The sequence below is a fragment of the Sinocyclocheilus grahami genome, unplaced genomic scaffold (genome assembly GCF_001515645.1).
Source record: "Sinocyclocheilus grahami isolate Dianchi unplaced genomic scaffold, SAMN03320097.WGS_v1.1 scaffold897.1, whole genome shotgun sequence".
NCBI classification, from domain to species: Eukaryota; Metazoa; Chordata; class Actinopteri; order Cypriniformes; family Cyprinidae; genus Sinocyclocheilus; species Sinocyclocheilus grahami.
In genome coordinates, this window is record NW_015506076.1 from 290,977 (window position 1) to 301,427 (window position 10,451).

The window sequence follows — 10,451 nt, forward strand, 5'->3', positions numbered from 1 at the left end:
GAGAGAGGGAGGGAGGGAGGGAGGGAGGGAGGAGTGAGCGAGGGAGGGAGAGAGAGAGAAAATGAAAAATACATGCACATAAGAACATGCCGCTCTCCTCCGCTGGTCACGGAACAGAGCACATCCTATGAGTGGCCTCAAGAACATGTGTGTGAACATGAAATGAGAAAGAAGATAGAACCATATTATATAGTGACACACTCATTATTTAAAGCAATGCTATAGTTTTAATGAAATTCAAGTGTATGTGAGAATATGAGATCATGATGGTACAGCTGTGCTCATAAGTTAACATTTGACTGGCAGAATCTGCAAATATTTTGCATTATTTATCATTGTGTTTTTACTGTGCTGGAGAATCTACATAACTGCTATTTAAGCATATCCCACAAGACAATAGAAAAATGATCCTATACAAAAGTTCACATGCATAATATGTTGCCTTCTTTTATGATAGTTGTTCATGAGTGCCTTAGTTGTCCTGAGCAGTAAAGCTGGACCTCAACATAACTGAGCCAGTGTGGTTGAGAGCTCAAACATGCAGAGCACAACCCAACCCCCAACCAGAAAACCTGCATTTAGCCAGAATACAAAATGTTTAACCAGCATAAAAAGTGTCTAACCAGCATAAACCTGCATTTAACCAACCAGCATAAAAAGTATCTAGGCAGCATTAACAGTTACAACTGTAACAAAAAAGTCACTGATATATTATTTTCAGCAATGTCACACCAGTTTCGCATTTCAAAGACAATGCATAAGAAAATGAAAAAAAGACAAGCTTGTTCAACTGTCTTGCTAGCTAGTTTTGCTTGCTCATGTTGCCTGTCTCACAGTGCTCAATACTGCCCACGGGCCAATCAGAACACTGCTCAATGACTGCGCAGCCATCGCAACCTCTGAGATTAAATTGTATTATATTTTATTACAGACAACCTCTTACATCTCTGTCATTGTTGCAATTGATTATTAAAACATGAAATATTCATATTTGGGAGCGGTATCGATTTACATCAAAGAGACGTGTCGGATCATTTTTCAAATACAATGACCAATAGCAGGCATCTGTCACAGTGGGGTAATGAGGGGAGAATACATTAAACTAGTTTACATTTGTGTGATTACTGCATAGAGGTTGATTCATGTTATCCATCTAACAGTCATTGTGTGTGCGTGTGTGTGCGTGCGTGTGTGTGTGTGTGTGTGTGTGTGTGTGTGTGTGTGTGTGTGTGTGTGAGTGTGTATGTGTGTGTGAGTGTCGTGTGTGTATGTGTGAGTGCATATTTGTGTGAGTGCCTGTTAATTTGTCATTACTGCATTAACTGTAAAAATACGAATCAGCAAGATTCTGATTGGGTCAGAATGCTTTAAAGATTAGAGCCAAGCATGAACTGTCCATTTTCTAAGAGCAAACAGGTCAATGGGGCTATCTTAGCCCCATATTTCTAAATAAACAAAAAATATTTTTGTTAAATGTATTAATAAATAAAATAAAATAAATATTACTATATATTGCTGTTGTTATTGTTATTATTAGTTGATGATGCAGAGTACATAAATATCCATAAAAACTTTCCATCATGTACAATTTTCATTTTACAATTTTCACAAAATAAGAATTTTAAGAATTATCCCCTGGTTTCACAGACAAGGCTTAAGCCTAGTCCTAGACTAAAATGTAAATCTGAGCTGTTTCAACTGAAAGAAACTTGCACTGACTGATCTTAAAACATGTCAGTGCCTTTGTTTTGTCTTAAGGTGCACACCAGTAATGCTTTTTTCTAAGGCATGTTCATAAAAATTACTTAAATGTCCTAATTGAACTATGACCTAATCCTGGTTTAGGCTAAGCCCTGTCTTTGAAACCGGGCCTATATGTATCAGCTTTAAAGCAATTATCAAAATAACAAAAGCAATTAAATGTCAAAAGAAATGTCAGACGAATTCAAAATGTATCATTTATCCTACAATCTGCAAAGGAGTGGAAATATATGTTCCAAATAATTTTACATAAACATATTTATTTATTTACTTTTAATTATTAATAAATAATCTCCTTTTTTCCCCCTTACAAAATCTATAATTTTCTGTCGCTGTTTGTATGCATTAAAACATCCTTAGACGTAACAGAAAACAACTATATCATGTTTGCATTTTCTTCTGTGTCTGGCTATAATTCTAACCTTGTAATCAGGACTGGGCATATGATGCAGGCTGGTGTAGTAATAATAATAATAATGACATCTGAAAACTTTCTTTCCCCTTATTTATTGCCTATCTATATTGTACTTATCTATAGTCTTTTTTTCTTCTTTTTTTCCTCCTTTCTCCTGAAAGACAGTTCAAGGTTCATCTTTATTTGAAAAAAAAAACTCACAAAATAGGAAGACCACTAAAGAAAGAGCAAGTAGGGAGCGCCAAAGAAGAAATGATTAAATGGAGGATAGACCAGCACATTTAGAGCACCTGAAGAAGTCTGTGTGCATGCTGAAAAGGACAAAAGAGTTAGGGCAGAGGAAGAGAAAGGAACGCACTCATACTCAAGAGTTCACGGTTAATGGTGCGAGTTATGCCTTTGTGGTGAAACCCAGGGTCAGTGGAGGAAGGACAGCTATCTAGAAGGCTCTTCATTCAGCACTCTAAGGAGACAAAAATGAATATGGAGAAACAGAGAGCAAGGCCACTCAGGGAAAGGAACTGTAGTGTGGGCACATGCCAAGAGAACTGAGTGGCAATACTTTCAAAGCTCTCCAAATATCCATATGGCTAAATGAAATAGCAAAGCGAAGTAATGTTTTCGAGATGGCCATGTTTTGCTTTCACAGTGCATTTGCTATTTTGGCCCATCAACCTCCCACAACCAAAGAAGGTAATGACGTTATTGGTATTAATCCAGGGTGCAAAATTATAAATGTTTTTATTATTATTATTATTATTTATTTATTTATTTTGTCCAATATAATGGAATTATTTAGCTGTTTTTCCTTCAATACCAGCAACAAGCAGCACAGGTCATTGTGACACCTTAGATGAGTCAAATCATGACGTTAATTGCTATTTTGCTCCTCATATTTTGGTTTTAGTGGCTTAATGTGAGGAATATTCCACATATGTTCAGCTGTAAAAGCTGTTAGAAGACACAAGATGTAGCAGTCAATTGGGTTTTCTATATAGTGTTTGATTTGAATTGCTCACATCGCTTATGTCAATGCAGACCAAACTATCAATTTGATAAACCATGTTGCAGTTAAATCTAGCGGCAAACATTTACTCATATCTGGCACTTAGTGAGGGTCAATTTTGGACCCTGTACTGTATGTACCCAAAACTTCTGGCTTAAGGACCTGCATTTAGATGCACCTGCATTGTCTGACAGTGGAGTGTGAGATGAACATCACCAAAAATACAGCATATAATTCCACCCCCAAGAAATAATGCAAGCGAACACAAAAATCTCCAAACTCAGCCTCCCCCAAGATCTACCCCTGCTGCCCTCTTGTTATTGAAAATGCATGCGTTTATGAAGATCCTCCCTCCTTTTTACATATTTATGAGTGCCTGAAAGATTAAACATGACCTTTGTTGAGTTTTACCGGTGAATGTTGCTCATACGGATTATACAGCAAATCACAAACCTCAGAGGGAAATTACACATAAACACCTGTTCACACATATGCAGAGCAAAAAAAGCTTCTTATCCTTTACTGAAAAGCACGAGCTACTGGAAAAGTGCTGGCGTTCCATGTTAAAGCTATGACAAATGACAAGAGCACTCCATCATCCTAACAAGCATCTTCTTATCCAGATCCGCTCCTGGTCTCTGAGGATGAGCAAACCTGGTCCTCTCCACTCACATAAATACTCTCCACCATCCAGGCTCGTGACAAGTTCTCACAACATGGACAGGCTCCAAACATTTCTCTAGGGACATCACTGATGCATTCTGGAAAATGTATGCCTTGTGCTTACAGTACGAGATACTTGTGGACACTGCAATACATCAATGTTAACAAACATCCTGTGAGTAATATTCTATTGATGAACATACTTATTAGAGGCCGACCGATATGGATTTTTTGGGGGCCGATGCCGATACCGATATTAGGGAGTAAAAAAGACCGATACTGATATATCGGCCGATATTCTTTATGTGTAGGCTATATTATAGTACAGTATAGTGTTCCCATTCGTGTGTCCAAACTTTTGACTGGTACTGTATATAGAATACATATATACATAAACATAAACACATTTTTTGCAATGATAACTCAAATGTGGTGATCAAACACTTATAATGATGTGACAAACATAGGCCTATGTGGAGGCAGGGTATTTAACAATTTAATAAACTTTATTATTCAAAATGAGTCTGACATCAGTGCACTTAACAGTAAACTTCACTTCACTTATTATAAATAATTAAATAACACAAATAGAACAAAATATACAGTATATATAACTTGAATTAAGAAATTAAACAAGGTAACTGTGTAGGGCAAGCAAGCTACTGCCAAACCAACAGGGGCAGGTTTATGCAGGAAGCACAGCTTTTCCAAATGTAAATAATAATAATTAATAATATTTTTTTTTTCACAAACTCTGTGTTGTGTATTTTCTGGTAATCAAATGAACATGCAGAACATTCGTATTTAAATCGTCTTTTTGCAGTTTAATATTCACAGATCATAGCGCCTACTACTGTAGCAAGCGAGTATGATAAGCTCATTGTGAGAGTAAAAGACGATGACATTGTTGTTTATTTACTTAGCATTGAGTCTCTCCAACTAGGTGTCAACGTAGCGTTAAATCAACAGACTCAAGCCACCACCACATTGCCATCTATTGGACTGCAGAAAGATACTAACTAGGGCTGGACAATAATTCAATATCAATATGTATCGCGATATAATTTTTTTCAATAACGGTGATATGATTTTTAAACACATTTCCGATATTTCGATATACATTACCAGTTTCCCATACATTGATTTATTTTTGCCGTTTGACTTCGTTGAATAAACATGAGCACTGCACGTTTCAAAATCATAACATGGCGCGGGTGTTTTATATGAATGTATCTCTGAAGGGAACCGACTGTCTTCAGAAAAGTTTCGATGGCATTTTCATTTGATCTGATAAAGTAGCATTCATGAGTGGAGCTGCTTTGATTACAGCCATTACAGAGGAAACCACTAGTTTTATCACTCTAAAAACGCCTCCTGCTGGCAGAGAATGAGTTTTCATTTTAAATAAGCCCGTCTCCAGCAATCAGCCTACACTACCAGTCAAAAGTTTTTGAACAGTAAGATTTTTAATGTTTTTTTTGTTTTGTTTTTTTTAAGAATTCTCTTCTGCTCACCAAGGCTGCATTTATTTGATCCAAAGTACAGCAAAAACAGTAAAATGTTGAAATATTTTTACTATTTAAAATTGCTTTCTATTTGAATAGATTTTAAAATGTAATTTATTCCTGTGATCAAAGCTAAAGTTTCAGCATCATTAGGCCTACTTCAGTCTTCAGTGTCACATGATCCTTCAGAAATCATTCTAATATGCTGATTATCAATATTTAAAACAGTTGAGTACATTTTTTTTTGATGAATAGAAAGATCCAAAGATCAGCATTTATCTGAAATAAAAAGCTTTTGTAACATTATACACTATTCAATTCAGTATATTTTTTATTATTTTTTGGGGAAAGAAATTATAGAAATTAATACTTTTATTTAGCAAGGATGCTTAAAATTGATCAAAAGTGATGATAAAGGCATTTATAATGTTACAAAAGATTTCTATTTCAGATAAATAGTGTTAATATCGATATCGGAATTATATCGTATTGACCCAAATTAAGAAATATATTGTGATATCAATTTTGGCCATATCGTCCTGCTATGTTACTGACTGTACTGACTAACTATGCTGACACTGTGTCTGCGTCGCAACAGGACGCGACAAAGCGGCCATTGAAAATCATTTGAACTTTGTGTCAGCACGTCATAAATAGAACAAGGCATCAGTTTAATGGATCCAGTATAGACAACATCACTGATTATAATGGGTTCTATTCTACACCGGACGTGAGAGGCGAGGCATGACAAAATACAGTAGAATTCTATTGTATTTTGTCACGCCGCGCGATGTGATGTGACTGATATGATAAACATGAGTTCTGGGCCGCGCCGCGGCCGGTATAAACACCAGCCCCTAGATGTGGATCCAACCACGCCCCCTGGATCTTGTGTTCTGAAGTGAGGGGCTACTGCCCAAGTCCGCTGCTTCAAATTATCCTGCTTAGCTTCATGGTTGCCCACTGAAGCTAAGCAGGGCTGAGCCTGGTCAGTACCTGAATGGGAGACCTCCTGGGAAAACTAGGTTGCTGCTGGAAGAGGTGTTAGTGAGGCCAGCAGGGGGTGCTCACCCTGTGGTCTGTGTGGGTCCTAACACCCCAGTATAGTGACGGGGACACTATACTGTCAACAAGCACCGTCCTTTGGATGAGACGTTAAACCGAGGTCCTGACTCTCTGTGGTCATTAAAAATCCCAGGATGTCTTTTGAAAAGAGTAGAGGTGTGACCTCGGCATCCTGGCCAAATTTGCCCATTGGCCTCTGATCATCATGGCCTCCTAACAATCCCCATATTAGTTAATTGGCTTCATCACTCTGTCTCCTCTCCACCAATAAGCTGGTGTGTGGTGGGCATTCTGGCACACTATGGCTGCCGTCGCATCATCCAGGTGGATGCTGCACACTGAGGTGAGTTTACTGGTGAGGAGATACCCCCTGACAATGTAAAGCGCTTTGAGTGCCTAGAAAAGTGCTATATAAATGTAATGAATTATTATATCGGCCGATAATATCGGCTAAACGATATATCGGTCGGGCTCTAATACTTATGGCATATTGAGTTGTGTGGTTGATGCACAAATGCACAAAAAAAAGTATCGCGTTGCAGATACACATCACCATTCTCCTTCATATGTGCGCAAATGTCAAAAAGCATACTGTGAGAGTTGGTCTAATGATGCCGAGCGATAAATTAAACATTGCTTATGTTCCGATGGAAGGTGCTACCTTTATTCATAACTCATGCCATCAGAGAACCTCTCTGGAGACTTCAAAAGCTACTCAAACTCATTATCATGTGCACCTCCATCACTGAATCAGGCACAGTTACATCTCCATCTACTGCTGCCCAGGGCTACATTTCCGTTCTGTGTCTCACATCAACTTTATGAAGAAAAAAAAAACCTACAACACATTAAAGGAAAATGTCATTTAACGCTCTGACCACGGGCAATGTGGCAAACACTGTAATAGTTTGGGTTTGTTTATGGGTTTCAATAACAGCTTCTTTCTGACAGGTGCAGAGCATTTCGGAGCGTGGATGTGAAACAATAGATGATGTCAGTGCTTGGGGCGGTGTAAGTGAGCATGACAGATGATTGGATATTTTAATGACAAGGTTTCCTTTGCATATTAATGAAATCTACCAATGAACCAACAAAGCAATATCTCAGAGAGGAATAGATATATCTTATGCAATACCCTCTTAATGCTGGTGAGGAGAGCTCATTAATTATGAATGTTAGGCCAGTTTGAGCTGATTTCCATACTTTAAGGAAAGAAGGAGGATCAAATCCTGAGGGTTAATTTGCTAATAGAATTGCAAATAGTTTATCATAAGGGACGATAGAATCAGGAGGTCAGATGTTACGCAGCAACATCAGAGGACGTTTTAACACACACAGTGAGAAAGAGCATTCTGTGTCAATCAATTCATATTTGATGCAGATTCATAACTGAAGACTTACCTTAGGATTTAACACTTTAAATGCCCCTTTTCTTATCACACATGAGCTACAGAATTACCATTTAATAGAAATAAACCCAGAGAGAAAAAAGCTAAGACTATTTCTTAGCCAGCCTCTATGAACAGATATACAAAACGGATCTAAAAAGTGGCCCTTAAGGGTGCCTCAGGTAATAACAGCACTCCTGACTGATAACACAACCATAAACCTTAAATTGCCCACTCCACAGCATCAGGTTTCTTTTTAAATACTTTGCTTTAAATTGCAGACACCACACGTGGTAGGAATATGATTGACGGAGGGGCAAATAAACACTGGCAATTAACAAAATGCTAATTGGACACTTGTTTATAAACATCCAATTAATCTATCTTGGTTGAACATCTTAATGATAGTTATTGTATTCAGAGTATCTGTGCCCTGTCCACCTCTTTACTAAGCATCAATGACTCTTAACATAAGATAATTGCTGCCTTGCTTCTGCTTTCGCTTCAGAACACATGCAACATTCATCTTTGATAAAAGTACCGAGAAGCATTTATCATTTAAAAAGGAAATCTATGGATAGGACACCAAAAGTTGATTTTCAGTCACACTTTCCACTACAATGTTCTTGCAATGTAAAAACAATCATGTTAAATATAAAGCAAAGAAAAAACTGGCAGCTGTTGCAAGAATCTCACTTTTATTATACATTTTACAGTCTGTAACTGTAAATGTGTGTGTGTGTGTGTGTGTGTGTGTGTGTGTGTGTGTGTGTGTGTGTGTGTGAGAGAGAGAGTGTGTGTGTGTGTGTGTGTGTGTGTGAGAGAGAGTGTGTGTGTGTGTGTGTGTGTGTGTGTGTGTGTGTGTGTGTGTGTGTGTGTGTGTGTGTGTGTGTATTTAGTGCTAGTATACCAACCTACTTCAACAACTCAAATCTGCTTTGTAACTTAAAATGTACTCTCAACCATAATATTAATTTAAAAAATACAAGAGCTGAAATAAGTAACATGATGAGTAAAACTTCCATGAAACACACCATGTCACTCACACAAAATACCACTAAAGCAACACATGACACTAAAATAATGCAATAACAATTAACTAAACGACATCGCCCTTGATAACCGATCACGAAAAACTAAATGAATAAATAAATACTATTGCAATAAAATATAATGCTTAAAGCGTAAAGTGAACTTTTACTTCCAAAACTATAATATTTCACAGTAAAAGTACATTTAAACTACAGCGTACTTAAGAACGCACTTAATTCGCAAGTACTTTATGAAACTGCTTGTAATTTAAGCAATAATATATATATTTTTTTAAAAACGTGTACGCCATAAATTAAAGTGTTACGCGATTTTCAATCAAGAACACGACGGCTGAAGAACAAGTGTGCAAAATATGATGGAAAGGCGCCTTTCATGCCTGTTGCGCTGCGTATCTCATGGCACGCGCGCTTGACATTCTCACTCCAATAAACAACACGAGCTTCATGCAAACTGAATTGATGACAAGGCTTCCAGTGGAGACTGTTAATAGAATTGCATGTTTTGCAGACATTTACAAAATGCGTAGCACGCAAATGTTTTTGTGCAATGGCACTCGCTTCTATTTACAGTCGCTTCTGCATATTCAAGCGTGTGGCACATGATGGGATTGAAGCTCATTACTTTTACATGCGAGTAGGTAGTTTTACGCGAATCACCATCTACTACACATGTTTCATTGCAAAGCCTTATTGATACTGGAACAGTCCTGCCTTGCATTGAAAAAAAAATACTATCATTTTTTAGCATCGCTCAGTGCATATGTATTCATTCATACAGCGAAGATTCAGAGTCCACGAACTCTCCGAGACAGCAAAATGTGGGGGAAAGTATATCGTTAGGTTTTCGTAAACAGTTAAGCTCTCTTACCTCTTGCCATCGCATAGGGCAGCAGGAGAACCAGGACCGCGAGGAAGCCAAAGCAGGAGTATCGTCCCTTCTTCCCAAAGCGTCCCATCATCTCTGCGCTTCTCTCCTGCGTCCCCAACTAAACCGGGGAGCCGCTCGCATGTGCCACTCTCATGCATGTGCCGTGCGTTCCCGTGGCTTCAGTAACAGGTCCCTCCCGTGGCGATAAACCCGAAGTTCTGCGTGAATCTCTCTCATCCGCGCGCTGAGTGAGTGTCTCGCGCATCCTTGAGACTGGAATAATGAAGCCGGTGCGCGCTGGCCAACAGCGGAGGGTGATTGAGGGCGGAGGGAGCGCAGCGGCTGTCCTTCACCCTGCTGCTCAGATGCACTGCGAAGTGACCAGATGTGCCTGAGTAAGAGATTATACATGAGCATACATGTCAGATGTCGCCTTAATTCGAGATGACATATGAACAGCTGGTTGTTACACTGGTTTCATCACAGATCGTGTCGGGCACCTGGGGGCCACTGGGATGAGAGCAACGCTGTGCACTCACCGGAGCAGAGGCGGTGGCGTCTCTCGTGCGTAATCTGCGTGGAAGAAGAATGGTGGTTTAATTAAGCAATACCACATGAGCAAGAGTGCTGTCGTATTTAATGATATAAACAAGTAATTGGTGTCGAGTCATTTACATTTCAGACAGTAATTCGCCAGTATGTATATTTTGTCTCCACATTTGAAAGGT

At 38.6% G+C, this 10,451-nt stretch overlaps 1 protein-coding gene across 2 annotated transcripts in view; it reads right to left on the minus strand.

The window, feature by feature from the left end:
* LOC107563913 (netrin receptor UNC5D-like) overlaps positions 1-10,115 on the minus strand; it is a 230,785-nt gene extending 220,670 nt beyond the window's left edge. For both annotated transcript variants that reach the window (XM_016248895.1, XM_016248894.1), the window contains exon 1: positions 9,724-10,115. In XM_016248895.1, coding sequence (XP_016104381.1) covers positions 9,724-9,814 — 91 coding nt within the window. In that variant the 5' untranslated portion in view covers positions 9,815-10,115. The remainder of the gene's footprint in view (positions 1-9,723) is intronic.
* Positions 10,116-10,451: the final 336 nt, after the last annotated feature.